General features: G+C 38.4%; 1 protein-coding gene across 1 annotated transcript in view; it reads right to left on the bottom strand.

Moving 5' to 3' along the window:
- The window catches only part of NME7 (NME/NM23 family member 7), a 94,348-nt gene extending 69,887 nt beyond the window's left edge, over positions 1–24,461 (bottom strand). Inside the window, exons 1-3 of the mRNA XM_062595641.1 lie at positions 24,405–24,461; positions 5,355–5,462; positions 1,902–2,068 (exon numbers count right to left, since the gene is read on the bottom strand). Of these exons, the coding sequence (XP_062451625.1) occupies positions 1,902–2,068; positions 5,355–5,462; positions 24,405–24,407 (278 nt within the window). The 5' untranslated portion in view covers positions 24,408–24,461. The remainder of the gene's footprint in view (positions 1–1,901; positions 2,069–5,354; positions 5,463–24,404) is intronic.
- Positions 24,462–24,507: the final 46 nt, after the last annotated feature.

Below are 24,507 nucleotides of genomic sequence, written 5' to 3'. Positions count from 1 at the left end.
ACCAGGCCAAAAGGACAAACACCTCATAAGCAGCCACTTTCCCCAAGGGCTCTTTTAGTAGAGCCCTGTTTACTCAGTGAAAGCTAGCTTCTGTGCTTTCTGTGAAGAAATAGGATTTTGAGAATCTCTTGCCTGGCTGTTTAAGATGCATTTCACTGTGTTCCTTTGGGCCACTCTGAATATGTAACACCACTTGCATATCTATGCTATCTTTCAGCCAACATTCCTAAAATGTTTTCCAAACAGCAGACATGTCATAAATTCCTTTCCTCCCTTCTGTAGGGCAGGATAAAACCTCATCCTCTCTCCCAGGATCAATTCATTGACACCATTAGAGCACTGCTGTATACAGCTATAGCTGCTCCTCTACAGTAAGATGAATATGTCATTTCATTATAAGCTTCCTTTCATTGGTATAACTGCATGAATACTTGGGCTTAAGCTACTTTAGGCAAAGTAGGAAAAACACAACTGTAAAAGGATAAATTCATGTAATAAACATATATAAGCCAGACCTAATCTACCCAAGGCCCCACTGAGGAATGGAGAGGGTGGTCAAGTATCCAGAAACCCTCCACTGCTATTCTCTGCCTCCTTTGCTACTCTTCTACCCATCCTAACTCCAGCTTGGAGAGAGGGTACCAGGAAAACTCTCTCTGGAAAGTTTTTATGGCAGTCATTTCCAGGGCAATGTTTCTGTGAGGTTAAGATGAGCATTAGGACTTGCAATCTTACTGAACTCTTCCTGCCTGTCTGGTTATAATACATCTCTTCAAAAAAGAGTTCAAAATAAGCACAGACAGTGGGAAACAAAAAGAAACTAGCCCAATGGGGTTCACTGGAACATCGTATCTAAGAAAAAAATGTGTGTTCTTTTCAAAATATGCTGGAGCTAAAGTCACCTATTTTGCAAATTCAGAAGTTATCTGCACTGCAGTCAAAACAGATTTAAATCAACTGTAAATTAATCTTATTGTCATTTTATTAAGTCTCTCCTGAAAATTTTTTTCTTGCACTCTTAGTACCTTTTCTAAAGCAGGCCTCCCAACTCAAAGAGACAATGAGTCTTTAGATGTTATAAACGAATTTCGTTTTAACAAAAAAAGCCTATAGATTTTCTTGACATTCCCATTCTATCTTTTCTTTCCTCGCACATCCTGAGTTTTGGAGATGCTGAAAAATTCCAGAAAAAAATCCTTCATGGTAGGAAAATCAATGGAAAATGGGAACAGTCCTCTCTCTCATTGCTGTTCCTACTGTTTTCAATTACTACTGCTAACACAAAGTACATCTGATTGGCAGGGCATAAATCTGTTGATCACTCGGCTTTGGCACAGCTTCCAGAGATGCAGGTGATAACAGTCTGCAAGATTCAGTCCTTCCAAGCTGAACACACATTAGGGTACCACACCAATCCTGCCCCAACAGAATCCACACAACTGCATCCCAAAGGATATCACAAGGAAACTACTGTTGCCTGCCCTGAGGGAGTAAGAGCTGTACTGGACCCCAAGTTTTCCTCTTTCCTCTCTTGCTCTCCTCAGGGACCTGGAAGAGGCAGCAGTTGACATTTGGGTAAGCTGGTGTTTTAAGCTTTATCAGCAGGTTTGATCCCCGTGTGGGCCACTCGTTTGGGGGTTGGACTAGATGATCTCCAGAGGTCCCTTCCAACCTTAACAATTCTAGATCGGGGAGGGGAGGAACAACAGATTTGCCCCAAAGCAAGGGCCATTTCGCTTCTTTCCAGTCATCAACACACGACGAGATCACTTCAAGGCAGATGCAAATTTGTTGCTAATCCCTCCTCTCCCATTCCCCCGCAAATCTTCTAATTCCAGCAAAGAACAACTACTCTGAAAACCCCACCATAAAGAAGTAATTCAAAACTTGTGTTTTCCTACCTCTCTTTGCGGCTGCCCAGCTTGCGGGCTGTATATTGATCCCCATAGTCTACCAAAGAAAGATGACGAGAAAAAACAGTAATTTTGTTGCCCACGAATAAATCCTCAAGGTGTAAGCTGTCATATTTGGTGCGCTTCAGAAAGGTGCGATGGTTCTTCACATCATACTGCAGAGAAAAGAAGTTAAAAGCTACTATAGTAAGAGATTTAAACTGTGGGCAAATCCAACAATCTTTAACTTACGAAATTTCCAAAGGTTGTGGGATTGAGTCTGATCACTGAATTGATTTAATTCCTAGCCTTTTGAACTTGCATGTGTAGCAGAAATGCTCAGAAAATTAAACCACAATTACAAGTTTGTTCCATTTAAGTAGTCTTGAGCTGACAACTGTCTTTGCATTTTTTATTTAATCATTTGCTTGTGCTATTTCGAGCTGTGATAAACGGTTCAGGTGCCTAGTGGGCATCTCTGCCCAGTCTCACTGAGAGTTCTCCCTAACAGATCTGTGCTGTTTCACAGACCAATGGCTCACACCAGAAACGACCATGATACATGCTGTGACAGGTCTTTTCTTCAGGGCATCGTTCCAGTGATACTATGCTTTATTTGTACTGCATAAGACTCAGAATTAGGGATGGATGGATGGTTGCAGCACTGGTTTGGAAAGTTCTCTCTCGCTGCCTAGAGCTGCAAACCTAAAATGCCTGTCAGGCCAATTCAGTTGTGTGTCATCATTCTGAGCAAGAAGCAAGACGTTAATGTGCAGTTTTCTGGGTGGGCTAGCAAAGCACAAAAGACAACCTGATGAACAGTTTCTTCTCCACTGCATGTAATTAAAGATCCCTTCAGTTTCCTGGGGAAGTAGAATCCTATCAAAAGAAGAGCTTTGCCTTCTTCAGCCCAAACTTCCCCTTCTTTCTTTTGAATTGCATATGCTAATCCCTATTGTGATGGTTTATAAACTAGAACGATGTTAAAAGAAAGAATTTCCTTCCCTTAAATTTGAGGGGTGGGGGGAGAAGTTGTGTTTAGAGCAGAATTACATACTCCTCTGTGATCTAAGTGCTTGAACACATTTTTCTTCTGTTTCAGACGTGGGCTAGAAGAATCTTAAGGTTCTTCCAGAAGAACCAAAATTTGGGAGATGTAGAACATACAAATTATTGTGATCCTTGTAATCCTGCTTCAGCAGGAGGAAGTAATAACCCTTCCCTGCTGAGGCTTAATGTGTGCTCCTCAATGTCCTCTATTCAAGAATAGGAGGGAACGAAATGGCAACATGCTGAAAAAAACAGATCACTTGAATTCAGCTATCTGTTTTTCCCTGGTCTTGGCCTGCAGTCTTATTAACTGGCTTGATCACATTAAAATTGTTCATCTATTTAAAACATAAATGACCAGCCACAGCAGAATAAATGTAATGATGTTTAGATTGTTTTTTTTTTTACTCCCTTCTCTTACATTACATGTACAGGTAAATTACCTGAACCAAAATAATTCTCTGCTAAGAATCTGTCCTTTTTAAAGATTTTCTTCTCTCTTTTTAGGGAATCTCCTGTAGAAAGATAAGTTGTTCAGGACTTAAGAATTCTTCATGGGAGTCTAACTATGGAAAATTCAGAGAACTGGGCATTTCTCTGTCAAGAGATCCAGTTCGCTCACCAGAGTAGTGCCCTGTCCTTGTACAAAAACCATCTATGCCATCTCCTGAAGGTTGCAGAGCCAGCTGGAAACTTGTTTCACTATTCCTACCATCACCCTTCTTCACAGGGGCAACCAAGTTATGAAGGACAGATAAAGAAGAAGATCAAAGCTGAAGACTAGAAAGCCTTCACATAACACAAGCCTTCAACAGCTCTGTACACCTTCAGCAGAAGCATGATAAAGGACAGTTATCATTGGGCAGAAGGTAGAGGAGATGAAATCAGCTTATGTCCATCAACTTCCCCTCTCCTTAGACATGTTAGAGGGAAGAGCAGGCAGCCATCATCTCCCCAGAAAGATACCAAAAGATATAGAAGAACTAGAAAGAAATGAGAGGAAAAATATCACCATGTTTGGCAAAATTTTTTTAAAAATCCAGAAGAGAACCCTAAATTTAATCTCTCTCTACTAACGCATCCCCAAAATTGATTTTGAGAGACACTACAGAGGTGTGACATGCATTTTTGCTTTTTTAATTCCAGTCCTGATCACACGCAGTCCACATACGCTCATGATACTATCTTCACCAGAGAGTACACTAGCAACGCAACAGTCTAACAAGCTACAGGTGTTTGGCACAGAATGAGTTAAGACAACTTAAGAACACCTTGAAAGCTCTTGGTTTTGAGACATCTAGGTGAAATGAACAACAGTTTTACCCACCTACACATGGTTGTGTAGGAAGATTATTACGGCTCCTGACTGATTAGCTAAACTGTCTCTGGGAGAAGAGAAAAAGAAAAAGAAAAAAAAACAGATTTTCACAACTGTGCACACACAGACTTCACAGAAAGAACTGACTTTAAAGGGAGATTACTGTGGTAGAGCTTGTTTAAACAGACGATCAGTAAGAAGTGCAAAGTGCATCTCCTCACACAGGTGTGTGACATGGTTTCAGTGAGCAACATTTAGCCAAGAAAGTACAGATTTTGCTATCTTTCTTATTTCTGTATGTGATGCTTACAGTAGGAAAAATAAAATTCTGGATATTCACCCTTATTAATTTTATTACCAATGTAAATCATTCTCAGATCCCTTAAGTCCAGTCAGAAGAGACTGGATCCAACCATTCACCCATAGGACCACAAAGCCCTCATTGTTTATTATTATTATTATCTTCACTCTATACATCACTTTTTCATAGATGTACCTGCTTCTGAAAACTGCTCGTTTTCACCTGCACCACCAATAAACAATAGGGAGTAGTTATATGAATCTAAAGTCAGAAAGACCTTTGCAAGCACCACCAATGGAAAAATTTGGATGCCATTATCTGAATCATCCTTCCTTGCATTAAAACTGAATTAACAGCAGTTTAGTTTTCTCTACTTTGATAACACTTTTCACATTTTACTCTTCAGAGACTTGTAGTTTTCCATCTGAAGCTTATTCCCCTCTTTGGAATCTGCTTCACTTTGTTTCTTATGCAATAGGTCAGTGGTGCTGAGCTTCAATACTAAAACCCCAGTAGAGGTTAAGTAAAATCAGACTTGTAAAAATAAATCTATTCATGCCAAAGCAAGCTTTCAAGAATAAATTCATAAACATGGAAGTTTTTCCACATACTGCACTGTGAAATGGTATCTTTGCTTTTCTTTTAGTTTTAGAAACAGAGCAAGGGATGCCTTAAATTACATTTTAATTTCCTGGGAAATTAAAACTGTAGCATAGGTAGTAGGTTGCCAATTTACAAACTGTTTAATTGAATATTACACTTACGATAACAGGATTTTTTTTCTTATCCTTACCATTTCCACTGATCCATCTTTTGGATAATACAGGAGCTCATAGCGTCGGAACAGTGAAGCATTTGGGTCATACCATTCAGCAATGAAAGCAAATCGGTCAGCTTGACTCTGGAAAAAGAAAAGTAGGGGAAACAGACTATCACAGCAATCATATACGTCTTTGTATATTCAGACACAGAATTAAAAAACTTCTTTCCACTTGTTATTTTCACAAGTCAAAAAAATCACTAATGAATACTCTTCCATGCTGTGCGTATCATCACCAGATCAGCTTAATCCAGCAAGTAGCATCATTTCACTTGTTAGTTATCATCCTTTAAGTACAGTAAAAACAACATGGTAGTTCCCCAGGCAGGCTCCAAACTTATTCTCATTCCATCAACTATGAAGTCTGGACAGTTGTAGCAGCTGCTCTTGGACTTCCTAACATTGTGAAATTGAGCCAGGTATTTGATTTATTTGTTCCAAATGTGTGCTTGCTCACAGTTAAGGTAGAGAATCTTTATACATTTCTCATACTGCCTATAAGAAAACACTTTCTTGTCCCTAAGCAGTGAACTCTGAACTTCTATTAATGCACAGATAAATGTATTCAAGTTAAAGACATTAGTCTGAATCATTACTTAATTTCCTCCAAGTTACATAAAGTAACCTGGTCTAATCTTATCTACAACTAATTTTCTGCCCTTATGAGCTGTGCTGAGAAAGCTAGATTGCAATAATGTTCAAAGTATATGCTCACCAGTCCTCACCCTTCTGTACTCTTCTCTTTCCCAGCTAAAAATTTAGGTACAACCGAGAGTTCAAGTTGAATCCAGTAGGATTTATTGCCCTTTAAATTTTAGAAAATAGAGCAACATTTCAGTTGTTTGAAAGACTGCCCACAAAGTAGCGGGACAGAAAGAGTACCTATGGGCTTTTATGACAATTCTGGAAAAGAATCATAATTTTTCCTGATGAGTACAAGCCCGTAAACATACAAAACAGTGATCTCATTTTTGTTGTCAGTGCGTTTTTCCTTTCACCATCTCCAACTTAAAACTGACTTAGGATGCGAGTGCTTTTGCATGTTCAAGTCCTAACATAAGAGGCACTGGAAAAGAAAGAACAATTTCACAATTTTAGTACGTGATAAAGCCTTGTATCTGTACAGTTCAAAGCATCCTGGCAAGTGCTCTTGCCCTGCTGCCAGGCCTTATGGTACTCCTCACTGCAAAACAAAGACTGGATTATATCACAGAAAGACTTAAGCAGTGGGAGAATCACAGTGCTCAGTAAAGGCTGCAAACTCTTTTGATTATAAACGTAGACGTCTGTGCAGCAATGAACACATTGTTTGAACTAGCTTTTAACTATGGTATTATCTCCACATTACAGCCTTTAACATTACTTAAACTACTGCTTTAGGTGCAGGACCCAGCACAAAACCTCTCTAGGGACTTAGCCAGCCGTGCTCATCTTCATTGCTGCTGCCACCATTCTACAAATACGTAAGCTAGAACAAACACTTTCCTAAGCTGAAATTCACACTTCATTTTTTTCATATAGGCCTTCCCTTGGCAATAAGCAACAAGGAGAGATAATAATAATAAATTAATTTATTATTTATTAAATTAATTAGGTAATAATAAATGACAGATTTCAACTTTGATCTTAAATATGCTCATATTGCTGAAGACAAAACAAAGCATCTGACTGATGATTTGATCTTCATCTTGTCAATGATGCATGTAACAAAGCACCATTCTGAAGTAGTTTTCTACCAAAAAGGTTGTCTAAAAACAAAAACAGTCTCTTGTTTTAAAGAATAATACAGCCAAAATTGAATAGTGAAGTATGAAATAAAAAAGCATGCACTGTCCTTAATCAATGCTTCCTCGTAACAGCAAGACATATATAATTGCATCACTTTATGCCACAGTAATTATTTCATACTGTTGTATCATTTTCAAATATGCTTTCTAGGCAGCAGTTGTCAAAGATGCTACTAATTTTCATTTTAGCAGAACTTCCAGAATTTCCATATGCTTGCTTACCTCAGGCAAGTAATATATTTATACGAACAAGCAAAGAAGACAGCATTAGATTTTTAATTTAGTCATCAGCAGTAGTCATCAGCATCTTCATGGTTACAGTGAATAACCACATTGTGCATTGAGTCTGGCGAGGATTTTGTATGTCTTTTTTCTTTTAACATAACCTTGGTTTTAAGGTGCCTTTGAAATTATTTTGTTTTAAAGATCTTACTCAATGTCTGAGCTATTCATATTTGTTATTCAGCAGGCCACTGCCTGTTATTCAGCTGAATGGCAGAAATGACTATTCTGTATTATCTTCTTTTAGCATGGTAAGGAAAGGCAAAGTAATAAACACTCTTGATTTGAAAAACATTGCTGAGTCAACTCCTCAATGCCCCAAAAACGGAAGCAGTGAGAGGAAGATTTAAAAGGATTATTATTTTTATGTGGAAAATATGGTTTTGAAGGTGATCAAAACAAAGTCTGAAAAGTTGGTCCTGGGTCAGAATTAATTTCTTCTGCTTTATGGACATAAAATTGCCACAACAGATATTTTTTCAAATGCACAGAACAAAACACTAACAGAAAACAACAGTTTATGCAAAACTCTCTTAAAATAATTGGAAACTGATTATGTTTGCGAACTGTTAATTGTTTCAGAAGAACATGCTGCAAAGCAAAGGAATTCAACATTAAGAGTAACTTGAAGACACTGGGAAACAAGTGTAATGTAAAAGAGAAGAGGTCTGTAGTTCCACTATTGTAGATTTATGCAAATAGTCTTCTAACAGATAGAAGAGAAACTTGAACACAATTGGCACATGGAATAAAGTGAACATATTCTGGCAAGCCATTCCCAGGCATCGCTGAACATTGTACCTCCAAGACACCAAAAACATTAACCAATTTAAAATCATAAGCTTAATAAAGCAAGCATATGTTAAATTCGTAATACTTGCTTCTTTTTAATGAGAACTGAGACATTCATTTAATTCAGGAGTAGGATTTCGAAGGCAAAAGCAAATACAAACATTTCACTTCCCATCACATATCATAAGGGCTGCAATAAAATATGTCTTTGCAACCCTGAAATTATTTTTCATAAATATTTACTTTCATCTGCCATTAAAGTGCTCCATCATCAGAACTAGCAGAGCAGAAAACTATCTTACGCATTCTTCCACTGGCGTGTTCCAGTCCGCAGTCTGGAGGGAAGTCTCAAAGATGAGAACGTACTATCCAAACTATGTTTAAACCTTGATTTCCGTTCATCCTCCTAACAAAGGACATTTCATAAAGAAAACACTGTCCAGAAGGGACTGATTAAAGACTGTCTTGTAGACAGTAGCATGTTCAATATACCACACTGCTCTGGATCAGCACCAGTCTTGAAAGATTTCACAGTCCAGGCCCAGACAGAGCCCTGGCCCCCCATTCCTCACAGAAATGGCTGAAACGCATTGGTCACTAGTCAAATCACTGTAAGCAGCTCTAGTAACAACACCTCAAGTAAATCTATGAATACTTTACAACTCAAAAAATTCCCCCTCTAAAACATAAGTTTCCAGGCATTTCTGTATCTGTACTCTCATCACAACTACACTTAGCCTCTGCTATTCTGACTACCTAGTTAACCAAGCAATTCCTATTCAGACAGAACTAACCTGATTTTTCACAAGTGTTTTCACATCAGCAGAAAAATTACTAGTATTAAAAAACTCAGTAGCAACTGTGTATTTTATGTTTCTACACTGGTAGTTCTGAAGTTGCTGCATTTAGTTCACTTCTTCTACAGCCCCTACTTGTAATAAACTCCAGGGCCACTGAAAATAGTGATGTCAGGATTTCACTTACTGTGAAGATGGAAAGAATAATCTTTCCTCACTCTTGCACAAGCTGCAGGAAAAACCAGCTTGATTCACTTCTAGGTTTTGCTATTTAGTTTTGTTTGTTTATATTTGTATGTGTGAATATGCAGTGGGAGGGTGTGTTGCATGTCTCTGTGCACATGTGAAGCATTTATTGAGGGAAAGCTGAATAAAACAAATAAAATTCTGTACTTAGTTCTGAAAGCGAGGGAGGTAATGGTCATCCTTAGCTAGCCTGGGCTATGTTCTGAAAGCTAGATCCAGGCAGGTATGAAAGGACTGTGTTCACAGCACACTGCTGCAGAGAGAAATGGTTCATCTGCTATTAAGCTGCTGAGGAAGCTCATAACCAGAAAGCAGAACGCTTCATGATCTGGACAGGAAATGATCTTGTTCTGTATAAACTGAAGACTCCAAAAGGCTTCTGTTCTCTGGTAAGACCAAACGAGATTTTTTCAAAGCATTTCACAAGGAACAGTAGAACAGTAAAACAGCACTTCAGGGACGAAGGAGCTTAGATGCAAAGGTAGAGAAACAAGATCATCGCTCCAGTGTGAACTGGGCAGAAATGCGTCTGAAGACAGCAGGCCTAGCTTCAAGTTGTCTTCTGACTACCACAGTATTTTACTGTTCTGGGGTGCATCCATCTAGCCTTTTCCTCTAGTTTTGTCCAGAAATCTCATGCTAGAGTTTCTCTTAAAATTGAAATATGTACTTTCAGGCTCATCACAGACTAAAGGAAGGGAATTTAGATGATTCCCTTTGTTATTAGATGAGCAATATATTTTTACTAACATCTTGCTAAAATCAGTACTATTCCTCACCTCTAGTAAGGATGAAATTAGTATTTTTCTGCCAGTTTGCCACTTTATGCTTCTGAGCTGTAGCCTTTGCGAACTGTAATTGACTGGGAACAACCAGCAGTGCTCAGTTATCAGCCCACAATGCATCATCATCCTTTTAGCTTACTGTTCACAAAAACTTCATACGAAATAGTATCAAAATATTTCTTAAAACTAGGAAAGCCCTGATGTATCTAGAAGTAGCAAGTGCATCTTCATGTTCTGTTGGCTGTCTCTATTCAGGCCATCGCACACTACCAGGAACTTCACCCGGAATGAAGTATTTGACATTGACTCATGGCCTTTTGCCCAAGTATTTACAAGTTCAGGAGTCACAAAGAGTAACACTAGGTTGCTAGCAGGAAGCTTCAAGCCTACTGCTTCTTTGATTTACTCAGCAACTGAAACAGGACTGACTCTCTGAAACAGGATCAGAGAGAGAATCAAAGGGCCTGAATCAACTCCCAGTGAAGCAATACAAAGACTGCACAGACCTCAGCAGAAGCTGGACAGGAGCCAAAAAGATCCATCTTGATATCTGTATTCCGTATTTCATAAAACTCTAGGCTGTCATTGGGAAATCCTGCACCTGAAAACACTGATCCAGAAACCAGCTGTTTCTACGTAAACTGCAGGAAACAGGACAGACCAGCAACAAGAACAATTCTCATGATTAATGGGTATTCTCCTAACACATAAAGGAAACTTTCTGGAAAGACTGCCCTGAAATATGTTACAACTCTGGCAATAATTTTAAGAGAAATATTTCTTTCACAACCTGGCTCCCAAAACCAGTCTGATAGGGTTCTCAAATATTTTAGGAGAGCAAGAAGATTGGTTTTTTATAAAAGACGAGACGGTATCAAATGATGAAGATACAGTTATTTGAAAACTTCTCAGGTGAAGATATCACAAGGCTCACTGGCTCCAGTGTAAGGTAATCTGCTGATGTGTTAACAGGTACCTAACTTTCAGTTCAAGGAAAAACATGAGTATGTGCAAGTTTGCTGAGTACTCTCTTTGGCTAAGATTAGCCACTTGTTGAAATGGCCAGTCAAGTCTTGCCTTTCCTCTTTGTAGGTTCTATCAAAGATAACTACTGCAGTGTGTGTTGGTGCATTTCTGGTTGGACACCTGCCTCGTGCTCTTCAGACATGGGCTGAAGTGGGGGACCTGATCAGCCGCCTTCTGCAAAAAAGTTAATCTCACAGTTGGATCCAGGAGATACTTGGTAGACATATGATCAGTCTCTCACAGCAGATATCTAAGACCAGTTATGAATTATTTGAAATAGTTCCTCAAAGCTCAAAAATCACGGATCACTCAATTTTACAGACCAGTCATCAGATTAAAATGACTTCTTTAGTACAAAGAAAGTCACTGGTAAACTGCTATTCTGAAGAGCAAGAATCAGAAGTTTCAGCCAGATTTATCTCCACCTTGCTCAAAGGCAGCTACTCATAGACTTCTACTCCCCCAGCAGGTTGCAGATATAAACATCATCACAGAATCATCAGTTTTCTGAAGCACTCCAGAAATACTTCTACTGCTTTAAACTGATCATTGTTGTTAGTTTTCCTATTCTCCCACAAGGTCTGCATCTTCAGCCTTTGAAGTAAGATAGCTTTAAGCCTTCTACAGTTACATGAGGATGAGCAGCCTTCACCTTTCCTGCAATCTTGTGAAATCAACTCAAGGAAGTCATATAGCAAATCAGTAATTAAGCAAAGATATAGACTTGCACTTTCTGGTTTGCCCCCAAAACATGCTAACTCTTTTGGTAATAACTAAGCGTAAAAACTAACCAACATAATTAAAATATTCACCTTCTTAAGGCTCATGTTTGAACTCAAATCTTGACATCTACCATTCTGGCTGCTTTGCTTTATTGTTAACTGCACACTTTCAGGAGTATCCATCTAGGAAACTGCTGGCCCAATATCACACCTAGCTTTCCAAGTATTACTGTGTCTTTGTGAATTTAGAACATCAGATTAAAAAAATATGATTTCAATTAGCTTTAAAGACAGCTCCATCTATCTTTAGGGTTAGGAGTGCTTTTCTTTCACGTAAGGATGTCTTACATGTGAGAGTCCTCTACAGATATATCTATAAAGCTGAAAGAGCAAAACCAAAAAACATTCAGAACAACTGGAATCTCTACAGAAGTATTACATTAAAAAGATGAAGCCAAGAAAGCAAAGAGAACACATCCAGATAAATGATATTAGCAAACACTAAAGTATTTAATTAGTTGCCTTCCTCTATTTGTTCAATCTATTTTCATCCAGGGTGGGGGGAAGGAGGGTAGAATCATGAACAGCTTTCTGGTTTGCTAAATAAAGGTTGATGGAAGACAGAAAATGGGATGGGCATACAAGACTCTCGTGTCCCCTGACTCTGTACAATTCCAGACAAGCCAACTTAACCTTTTGTGCCTCCTTTTCTCTAGCTGTAACAACGTCTTTATTCTGGGAAAGTACTGTGATGTTTGTGCAGTGTTTTGGAATTCTCTCATGGAAGTCACCACAAGTTGCCAGTTTTAGACAAGCATTACAGCCTCTCTTGGCTCAAACCTTTTTCATTTTTCTTTTTTTGAAGCAAATGAATGCTTTATTTAACTTGAAAGAAGTAACAATACATAAGGGTAGTAATATATTATACACTTACATGTATTTATAAATTTTATATATATACATATATACACACACACACTTGTATATACACCCCCATATCTATATATATAATATAGGTATTAAAAAAAGCATTTTCAACAGTAATTTTTTAAAGAAGTTTGAGTCTTCTCATGTAAAATAAAGGGCATGCCAGGCACCAGTTGTTTTCCTATGTATAAAGGGCTTGTCACATTCTGGGCACTAATAAATATAAGGAGTACTTATATAATAACAGCTGTAACACAATTCTAGTTTATATAAAATATACAGCTTAACTTCTTTCTGTAAAACCCATGTCTAGGCTGCTACAGAGAGACATAACTCAGAGAGCAAAAGAATGGTTAGCAAAATAGATGACCTCATGTTACTACAGAGCAAAGAACTTGCTATTTTATCAACTATGTCTATCATTGTAGTTTCCAGGCACTGTATGCCCTTCAGCCTGACTTAGCAAGAAGGCCTGTTAGTAAAATTACAATAGTCAACAATCCTGAGCACATATTTCTAAAATCCTATTCTCTACCTTTCTTCAGGACTTACTAAATGATAAGTAGTTCTGCAAGTACCAGAAATATTAATGCTTGGTTCTCTATACTCACATTTTTCATCTCTATGTTTTGACTACAGCTTTTCTTTAGCTCAGGCATTTAATAAAGGCTCACATCCATCTGAATTCTCTGATGTCTAAGTAGTGTGGAGTTCACACTGAAGTCTTTCTTTAAGGATGCTTTGCAAGGTTTCTTCCTCTTCCTCATTCTTGTGAAACTTGGGAGAACATCATTGTCTTAGAAATATCTATCTCTGCCAAACCCAACTGAAATCTGTCAATACTTTTCAAACCTACTGACATGGGATAGAGGTCAAATACACACAGGCACTGACTGTGATCACATGTAAACTTTGGCTTTCTGAGGCAAGCAGGCTGAAAGCAGCTATATAAAAATTCTATGTGCATGCTACAAGTAATTTTCCATCATCAAGAACTTGTTAAAGAAAAATCTCACTTTGTGAAAGAAAAAGGAATGAAAAAGACAAGAGCAGAAAATACCTAAGACACTATATATTAGTGACAATTCTGCAACACAGAAAGAAAAGATTTCAGACATACTTGTATTTAATATGTAATAGTAAATACATTTTGAGTAGCAGAAAATGCTTTCATTTTCAGCATTATAATGCACCTTAAATCCCCAAATAAATCCTCAGCAATGAACATTTATTAAGCTGTGTTATCCAACCCATGTTCTATCTCCCCAGTTTCCATAAGGCAGAATATTTTCCAGGCAAAACTTAAATTCACAACACTGTGTAGATAAGAGCACTCAATTAGCTCTCTCTCTTCAAATTCATTTTCCTCCTCCTCCTCTTCTATTCTTCAGGTTTCTGACACATGAGCTGGTATCATTTTTAGAACACTGATTCTGCAGCCCCCTCGCTTCTATTGGACTTCCCACCACTTTCTCAGCAGGCTTTTCTTCAGACAGTCAAAAAAAATCACTTTGCAAATTGAGAAACATTTGGCAATTGCAGTTTCACATGACAGTGTCTTGACTACAGACAATTCTCAATCAAAACCTCATACTCAAGCAAACCTAATGTCAGAAGCTCACTGGTGAATTCTGTAAGCAGATCTTCTTTTCTTCTCCTTGTGTAAAGAAAATCCTGCCTATAGAAAATTTCACACCAAATTCTAGACAATTATTGCAAGCTAATTAAGTACTAGCAAATAATATTTAAACTATTACAATTCTTAACCATCACTCAAACCCTATTAAGTGAGTCAAACCCTCTACCACATTTACCCTGCTGTAAATAAGTACTGCTCCTCTAGATCAGCACAGTTACTTGACTCCCAGTATTACTGGTACCTAAGCTTCACAGATGCCTTTTGGACTGTAAGTGCTTATATGGCTTTTGCTGCCTGGACCATCTGCTGCCAAGTAACATGGAGATTCTTCAGGCTCTGTACTACTGATGAAATGAATCTTAACCCTTGTCTGGGATCCCAGTTCAGTAAATAACCCCCATATGCTCAGAGGTCTTGATGAACACAACTCTAGAAGGCTGGAGGCCCCAAATTCTCCTCAGATTTGAGAATCTGTATTCTCCCATCCTATTAGCCAAGTTATCTGGCTGTTGTGTCAGCTTACTAAGCAAGAAAACTTCTTTTACTAGACCATGTAATTTCCCCAGGCTTCCTATGAAATATTTAGGAGTGCTCAGTGAAACCTATGTATATTTTTAAAATTCTCACGCAAGAAAGGCAAAGCCTCCATACCTTAACTCCAGTTCTCTGTAATTACATGTTACAATTAAATACCTAAATTACAAGATTCATGTTATTTTTCTAACAATGTCAGAATGCAACTTTTTAAAAACACATGAAGGATCCTGTACTGATGTGCACTGCTCTGTGAAGACCAGCTAAACTCTGTCTGTCTTTAGAGGTATCCTTCCTCATTTAATGCACGTTACAAGCTGTATTGTATGTAGCTGAAGATCGTAAGTCATATTATTGTGCTCTTTAATTACATAATCACATATAATTTCCCTAAGAGTATGGGGGAGATGATCAGCAGTGCTCAGCATTTGCTTAACTGCCTCCAGTGAATTCAGGAAGAATGTGACACTGATTTTAGTGAAAGCAGAGCTGTTCTCTGACGCAGTAAATCAGTTGTAATACAAGTCATGCCACAGACTTAGGCCACCTGCATAATTACATTCGACTATGCATCTGTGCTTACAAAATCATCAACAGTGGCCCAACTAACACTGCTGAAAGACAGGTCTCTGACATTGAAATAAGAGGCTAGTGTCTGCATGTAACCTCCAAAATGGCAACAGGGTTACACACGATATCTGTGCACATCCTGTTACAATATTCAGCCTGTATTGTATCTGCAGGAAAAACATTTTTGAAAGGCTCAAAATACAGCCAAAGGTAACTAATGTTGATGGAAATCAACTCAAAGGCATTCTTCTTTTATAGAGGTCATTCCTCTGTCAAATTTCAGTTTTCGATTTCCAACCTTTTCAGCACTAAAGCTCTTTAGAGGGATAGTGAAATACTTTTTTAATTAGGACTGATGTTTTCAATCTTTTTGTTCCACACATTCTTATTCAAGTCTTGCCATTAAATATTCACCCTCTAGTAGAAGTTGTCTGGGAAACTTCCAACAGCAAGGTTAAAATTTCAGAAAGTTATGAGCAGTTTGAAATAAAGGTTTAAAACAAAAGATCTACAAACACAGAACCAAAGCTGTCAGCAGCACTCCAGATTAATAGAATGCCTCCAGCATCTTCAGACTATCTCACTTCATCGTAATCTTCTGAAAATCATTTTTAACAAGAGCTGGTTGCCTTGGAGCCACAGCTAAGAGAGAGAGTAACCTTCAGGCAGCCAACAGGGGCAACCGTTAGCGCTGATGAGTTTGAGAGAGTGTTCCAAAGACCACATATGCTGCGCTTACCTTGACCATACACAGCGTATAACCGCACAGTAAAGATTTACAGTTCTATCAAAGCAGCAAACAACTCTGCTGACGTGTTTCTTATTCACTACTGCAGGCACTTAAAGCAAGCACTTACTACATGCTACTGTTTAAGCAAGTTCTCCTTCCAAAGCTTGTGCTAAAGTTAAAATACTATTTTTTCTCTCATTGTATCAAGTATTAACTCCAATGCAGTTAGACTAAATCCAGATTTTGGCTGGTACAGACCACACTCTGCAAACAACTGTGTGGTCATATCTCCTCTACACCGAAGTCAGACCGATGACAAGTTACTCATGAACAGAAATTCTCATGATAAAAACTGGTCAGCAATTTCCATTAATAAAGTTGTCAAAAATGTAAATATTCTGGCAGGTATAATGGGAAGAAAAATAGGTAATTATTATAATGTTCTTCAACTCTGCCAATCCTAATGAGATCTTCCAGGCTAGTTTTAATGAAAATTTCTTTTATGACTAAAAATTTTACTTCTCCCCTATAGCATAAGACATTTGCCATCACAGTTTTGAGCAGACTTTTTTCCTCCCCACAGGTAAAAGGTCTCCACTGGAGACAACAGGGACTAAGAGATTCCAATCCCAGGCACTTGCAGTCAGGTTACTTAGAACGGTCTTTATAGCTACTCCCTGCATTATTAGCACATTCAGTGCCTAGCAGTTTGGGGGAAAAGAGCCTAATTTTTCTCAATTTATCCATTTGTAAAATGGAAATAATCATCATTTTTTTCACAGCAAAATAGCAAGACTTAACAGATAAAATATTCATTTAGGCATCAAAAGCCCCCCCATCACTCTTCTGCAAATATGGCAGAGGCAGTTCAATTAGTTCATCCTCATTTCCCACTTCTGCCAACTCCTTACTCCAGTGCAGAAACTGGACACCTGTGGAAGGAGCCAGAAGAGGGCCGCTAATACTGTGCAGCCTGTAGGCTCTATGATTGCCACCTGGAACCACTGCTAGTCTCCAATTTCAGCAGCAGTAAGGGCTGAATCCAGACCACTGTTCCCTCCTTCTCCCCTGTGATTTGGGAATGTACAAACTCACAGGTAGAGTGATTCACTCATTAAAAATAGTATGCCATAACAGAGAACATCTCGCAGGGCAAGGATGGTATTGTTATTGTATAACTAGAAAACACACAGTATAACATAGTCCTGCTCCACAACTACAATTCTTAGATAATTCAGCAAGATAAAGGATACAAGCAGAAGGGATGTTAAATTTAGTGAAGGCTCATACTTAAATGTGCATGCAATTTACATGGAAGAAAGTGTATGTGGTCTCAAGTGTGTGTAACATGTCTCCACTTCTAACCACATGTACACCCTTCCCCTACACGGCTCTCTTTCTAGGTATGCTGGAATATCATAGAGAAAAAAGCAGAGATTTGTGTGTGGGGGGGGGGAGGTTAATAAATAAGGTATTGAAAGAAGAGTCCCATGCAAACAGAGAACCTGCAAGAGGCTCTCTGGAAAACATCTCCCAGAGCTGCTTCTTTGTAAATCAAGGAGCACCACCTAGTGTTCAAAAAGATTAAACACTTCATTTAACCATCAAGAATTAAATTCTGAAATGATGAGTAAAAAACTAGTTATGTTTGCTACCACTTTCTAGTGTGCTATAACTCAAAATTAGTAAACTGATAAGAGGTAGAAATGGCTACATTATAAATCACATGTCACAATAGCCTAGGCAATAAAGTCTTTTTCAGCGGAAAGTGGCTGAAACACAGGCATGCGGCTTTCTTGAATACTCAGCCTACAAATTTGCAAATACTACTTGTTTTAAAAGAATATCAGAATTGTCCACTCTAGGACAACTTACTATGGCCAGCTCAGAGAGCTCATCTCATACTGGAAATATCTTTATCTATAGACATTAGCATGAGAAGAAAGTTTCTACTTTTTGCTTATCTTATCAGGAGATAATTCTCATTATCCATACAAATACTTGCTAAACTCTCAATCTAAGTAATAAGCTATGGCACTGTTTTGCAAAGGCTAGCTGTACAATTCACTCCTTTTAGCAGTCTTTACTTTTTTTTTTTTTTTTCCCTCCCCTCTTTCTGTTTCGCTGGCTGGGAGAGAATTAGTAGCTTCCATCCTACAAAACACTATGGAGTGACCTTGGCATGTTGCTTATGCTCCAGTGACTCAGGTTTCCATCTGTATAATAACACAATTAAACTCAACATAGTTTGGAGAATTATGCCAGGCACAGCGCTTACTTTCAGGAAATAGTGGCACATTTAGTGGCTATTCCTTGGAGCAACAACTGTACTTGAAGGTCACTGTTCACAAAGAAAGCGCTCAGCCAAAATCGAGGCTTGCATCGATAGATATTCCCTACTACGACTGGTTTTCATCACTCAAATGAGAATTAACAGAGTATCCCATCTGGATATAGTACATTACACTGTCTTTCTAAAAAAAAAAAAAAAAAAAAAAAAAAAAAAAAAAACACTTTCATTTAAAGGCTCAACTGAACACCAAAAGCACTTTTTGTAGATTCACAAATCCCTTGGCTTAAGGGAAACGGGTGCAAGTGAACAGAAAAAAAATAAGAACTCTACCTACAACTTGAAGAATCCTAAGAGACAACACTACATTAAAAAAAAAAGGTATTTATTAACACAGAATTTAACATTAGCTGTTGCTAGATAACTTTACCTTCTTTACTATCATCTAGTTCTGCTACATAGCTTACGAGCTATAAATGCATCTAAAATTACTTTTAGGAAGATTACTACTTTTGTGAGCTGTAGCCAAGACTTGGCTATGCAAGGGGATAATTTATTATATGGATGATGTCAACTTTATACATGCAGGCTGGTAAGCCTTAGCATATAACATTATAAAGATGGAAAAAATGAGTTCCTGGACAAGGTTTTCCATCAGATATATCTCACAGGAAAGACACATTTTTCTAGCTGCTGTCATTTGGCTTAAACAGGGCAAAAGAGCCTCCTGTTTTATTAGCCATACCTTCTGCAACATTCATTGCCTATCAGCCCAAGAAGTAACCTATCAATACTAGGAAACATTAGTTCAGCAAAAAAAACATATATTTTCACAGATGTCCTTAAGAAAATTCACCATCCAATAGGCAGTTAAAAATCAGTAACTTTTTTCTTGTTTTTCCCCCTCATACTGCATACATTTTTTTACTGCTACCTGTGATGAAATGCTATATATTATAGTTAGCTATTAAGTGAGGAAACTTGCCTTTGTGGTTGGTTCAATTATGCAAGTTTACAGCTGAAAGTGTCAGGCCATAGCTGAAAAAAAACTCCAAGATCACCAACCTGTGTTCTAGCGAAACTGAGCCTTTCTTCAGGCCAAAGATGCAAACCTTCTCAAGTGCTAGAAAACATCTTTTGGGAGGTTTCACAGCTTTTCTAGGAAGAGTTTGAAAGAAGAAAATGTCCTTTTTTTAAAAAAACCCTGCAACTATTCTGCAATAAAAAAATATATAAATTTGAAAACAACTGTAAGAAAAGTTATATGCATACACATGTCCAGAAAAATCTATTGGTAGAAGTTTTGACTGTTTATATGATCAGCTCAGAATGACATATATTCAAAGTTATCCCCTTTAACCAGCTAATCAAATATAGTTGAGATTACTGGTTCCCAAATGAAACTCCAGTAAACCAGGGTATAGTCCACAGCTGCCCTATGAGCTGCATTATCTTTACAATGACTTCAATGAAAATGTGATCACATGAAGATACGCTGGACCACAAGGAACCAAGGGTTGAGTTCAAGGAATAGTTGATTTGCTTCCTATTCTCTAGAACTCCTTTTCCAAGGGAAAAAAATAAATCTTTTCCATGGACAAATCAAAGCTGTTTTGAGATACTACTTTTTTCTTTCCTGTCTGAACCAAGACTCTTCATGTTAATATTCTCTGAATAAGCTGGAGAGTTTAATCAATGAACTACTAATAATAACAGCAACAATAAAACCACATACCAGTTATAAACATTTCTGCTGAAGTGAGATGAATTGTTCATCTCCACAGATATTCAAGATAATGACAAAATGACAAGACTGCAAGCTCTAGCAAACTACTCATAGTGAGTCTACATCTTATATAAAATTCATATTTTTTCCCTTGATTTTTCAGAAAGAGCTAAGCTATTTGGAAGCTCAATTTCCACTAAACATGTGCTTCCACATTTACAGAATGAAAGCCTCAGATTAAGCATCATATAAGACAAGTCACTGGCTTTTATGAGACTCAATTTCTTTATGCACAAGACAGAGATAATACTTGCTATCCCAGTGTTCAAATATTGTTTATAATGTGGTCTGCAGATATCAGACATGCAGGGGTATGAATGATTATTTTCAAAAAAATAGAGGAAAAGGAAAGTGTGCAGCTGACTGTGTACAGTCTCACTGAGTACACTAATGCTCTGCATCTGTATAATGAGGTGCTTGGAAACAAGACATTGTATTTCTTCTTGAAAGTGTTTCAGATGTATCAGAGTGACAAACTCATACTTAAAAAGAAACGAACATTTTTATGATGCTCCAGTATGTCTCCACAAGTGATTATATCAATGTTACCACTAAAGAATAACTATTTCCAGCAACCAAGTCAAACACCATCTCTCAGAGGGGAGAAGAAAGATTCCTTTAGAGAATCCATCGCTTGCAGTCCATACCAGGCACATGTCACAGTATACAATCAAGACCCCAAAACGCATTAGATTTATATGAAATAATGCCATCTGATGACTACAAAAAACTGTCTGCCAACATTAGCAGACCTCTAGGCCAAAGTGCTGTCTGCAAAAAGTCAAACACACTCAAGATGCTTCAGAACATTTCTTCCCTTATCTTAGCTTGCACCAAAATGATGTGCCCAATTCTACAGTACATACAGTTTCCAGTGTACTGCCTCCATAGGACTGAAGTATAAGGGTCCAACACAAATACACTTTGGATTTTTTAATACATTACTTAAACCAGTGTAAAATGAACTCAATTACAAGTCAATATTTTTTTCTTACTGTGGCCATAATAGTGTAACAGTTTTTTTTCTGAGTATGTATTGTTTGAACTTATGCAAATTGTTCTTAATTTATACTATTGCCTGGGAGCAACGCAGTACTAAGGATCTAAAAAAAAAAAAAAATCTTTTTACCAGAAAATTCACTACTATCAGAATTTAATTATGTTCCTGAAGCTAAAATTTGGCTTGAAGAACAGTACTCGAATCCACAGGAAGGAGTCCTTTATTTTTGGATTCACTGTTTCTGAGAAAGGTTGTTTTGAAAATGTTTTGCATAGATCAGGTGCATAAGTTTTGGTGTGCATCAGTTACATAATTCATCCCTTCCCCAGGATGCAGTTTGCAAATCTGAGTAACATATATTGCCAAAACATCTATTTTCCCATCATTTTTCACCTACCAATTTGCTCTCATTGTATTTTAGGAAACTGTCAAGAGGAAGGATGCATATGCAGGAAAGCTGGCAACTTTATAGGTGTAAGAAACCTGTAGGATTCTGTAATACATAAAAGGTCAGAGAAAACCAAAGAGCACTCCATTACACAACAGGGGAAAAGAACAGATACAATACAATGCAGAGGAAACTGATGTACTCACCTCTTCTTACTTAGCATGCACAAAAATAAACAAACAGGTTACGACCAGAGAGGTAACAATCAGTTTTAACAAGGGAAGAGGACCGCAGTACAGGGAAAGAAAGGACTGTCTAAAGAAGTTAGACATGCTCAGGTGAACACATAAAACGGTCCCTGATGTACTGAAGACAGCAGCCAGAGAAATCCCAGAACACTCTTATCTTTGAGCAGCTCTAGAGGCAGGGTCCCAGGGCTCTGGAGAATGGCTAACATAATAACAACTTTTGTAAATGAGGAACCAGTTATCTAATTGCAATCTCAGGGATGATAATTGAACAAGTTATTAAACTGTTAGTTGCTGAGCACCTAGAAGACAGCATGATAATCAAAAATAGATAACGTGACTTTGTCAAGAAGAAATCCTATCACATAAAATTTCCTTTTCTGACAAAGGTAAACAATCTGAGTAATGGAGAAGTCATAGATGTGATATAGTTGTTTTTGATAAGGCTTCTAATCTAATTTACCTGACATTCTGCCAACAAAAGTAAGAAAGCATGGACTAAGTGAGGGAGCAGTTATAAATACTATACGAAGGAGTAATTGGAAATAATTCTCTCAAAAAATGGGAGCCCATTTGACACAGGTTCCACAAAGATCAGTCTCAGACCTGGCATTATTTCATATTTTCTTTATAGCACTGACAATGAAATAGAGAACATTCACTTTCAGAATCTAGGTTGATATCACACTGGACAGACTGCAAACAGTTTAGAAAACAGAAGCAGAATTCAAAATGATCTTGATTAACCAAGATAAGATGCGAAATTCAGCAATTCACAATGATGATCAAGAAATCATATTCAAATACAAAACAGAGGGAAACAGGCCAGAAAACAAAAATGCAGAAAAAGAAACTGAATTACAGTGGATTACAATTAGATAGGAGAGCCCAATGAAGGACAACTGGAAGAATAAAGAAAGGTAAATTTAGCACTAAGACGCAAGAGACAAATATTTTGCTTTGTCTAGCAGCAACAAAACCTCAGTTGGTATATAATGTCCAGTTAAATACTGCATTTCAAGAAAACCACAGATAAAATGGAAAAAGTAAATAAAATAAAATAAACTCTGAAAATACAAGAATAGGAAAATACTGAAAGGATAAAATTTGTTTAATGTAGAATTATACAAAAAGAAGGAAGGCTAAAATTATAATCTTCCCGTTCTTCCATGTGCAAAAGACAAACAGAATACCTTTATACCCATCAAGGGTAGAACTAGTAATCACTGGATTCATTTGCAACAAGGACTATAATGGGGGAAAAAATTAAGTGAGCTATGAAAATCGTTAAGTAATAGAATGATGTTCATGAGATTATGTAGTTCCTGTCACTGGAGGCTCTTAAAAAAAAATAAAGAAATTTGCCATTGGAAGTCCTGTTAGACATTGCTTTAATCACTTGCATCACTTAGATGAATCGGATCTCTTTATTTGTGAGGTGACATTAAATAAAGCTAGGTTGGAAACGCACTGCAGGCATAGCGATAGTCAACTGCAATACAGCATAGGTTTTACCTAGGTGATACCAGTGTGAACTCACAAAGTATGACTTTTGCTGACATGAATAAACTCAAGCCAGGTATTTAAAATTCTGCCTGGATTAAACAAAAGATTTTTAGCACCTGTATCTGAAAATGAGCAGTGGCACTCACACTCCTACTTAAGCAAGAAAGGCTGACTTGGAGTATCTGTTCTGAAAGTAACTGCGAACAAAGCTTCCACCAGGCTGAAGGAGCTGAGAAAAATTTGAGCTGCCTGAAGCAGACACTTAAAGCTGTGCACACTAGCACACATCAGCCAGTCTCTTACGTGTATCTTGTATATACATCCGAGGGCAAAATTTCATCCGAAGTGTCTTACCAGAAAAAAGCATCCGTAAACACCTGCACTACGCTCCAACTTAACCAAAGGGTCAGTTGTTTTCCCAGTGCAAGTTGACTTTTCATTACTTTCCCTGCAACATCCCATCTTCCTTGCATTATTAGGCCTCAAATTCAGACGAAAATAAAGAGCGTCGCACCTGAAACGTATTTCCTTTTAAAAAGCCGTCAGCTGCCCTCCCACTAGAGCTCTCAGGAGTTTCTGAGCGAGATAGAGCCCCACTTAACATTAACCGCGAACTTCACCTTAGACCGGTTACCAGTTCGGGGGCGGGGGGGTGGCTCAGACACCAGCTGGCTAACAACGCGATCCCAAAGCAGCTTAAAATCATCTACTTCCGATGGTTCTCCGCGAGCTCCCTTAGTAGCACGACGCGAGGGGGGGACGGGAGGAGGGAGGGAGCCCCGCCGGCCGCACACCGGGCCCGCCCGGCCCCGCCCGGCGGCAGCAGCCGTTATTCCGCCGGCTCGGCCCCACCCTCCCCTCACGGGCCCCGCGCCTGAGCTTCGCCTCCCTGCCCCCTCCTCCACGTCCGCGCGGCAGCGCCCCGCACCCGGGGGCCGCCATCACGCCGCAGAGCCAGCAGCGCTTACCATGGCGGCAGCAGGCGGCGACCTCCCCCCTCCCCGCCGTTGCGCCGCGAGCGCGACGCTCCCTAGCAACCGAGGCGCCGCGCCCTAGCAACCGAGGCACCGC

This window comes from Rhea pennata, chromosome 1 (genome assembly GCF_028389875.1).
Source record: "Rhea pennata isolate bPtePen1 chromosome 1, bPtePen1.pri, whole genome shotgun sequence".
NCBI lineage: Eukaryota > Metazoa > Chordata > Aves > Rheiformes > Rheidae > Rhea > Rhea pennata.
The sequence above is the reverse complement of the archived record's forward strand: the minus strand, read 5'-3'. Positions and strand labels throughout refer to the sequence as shown.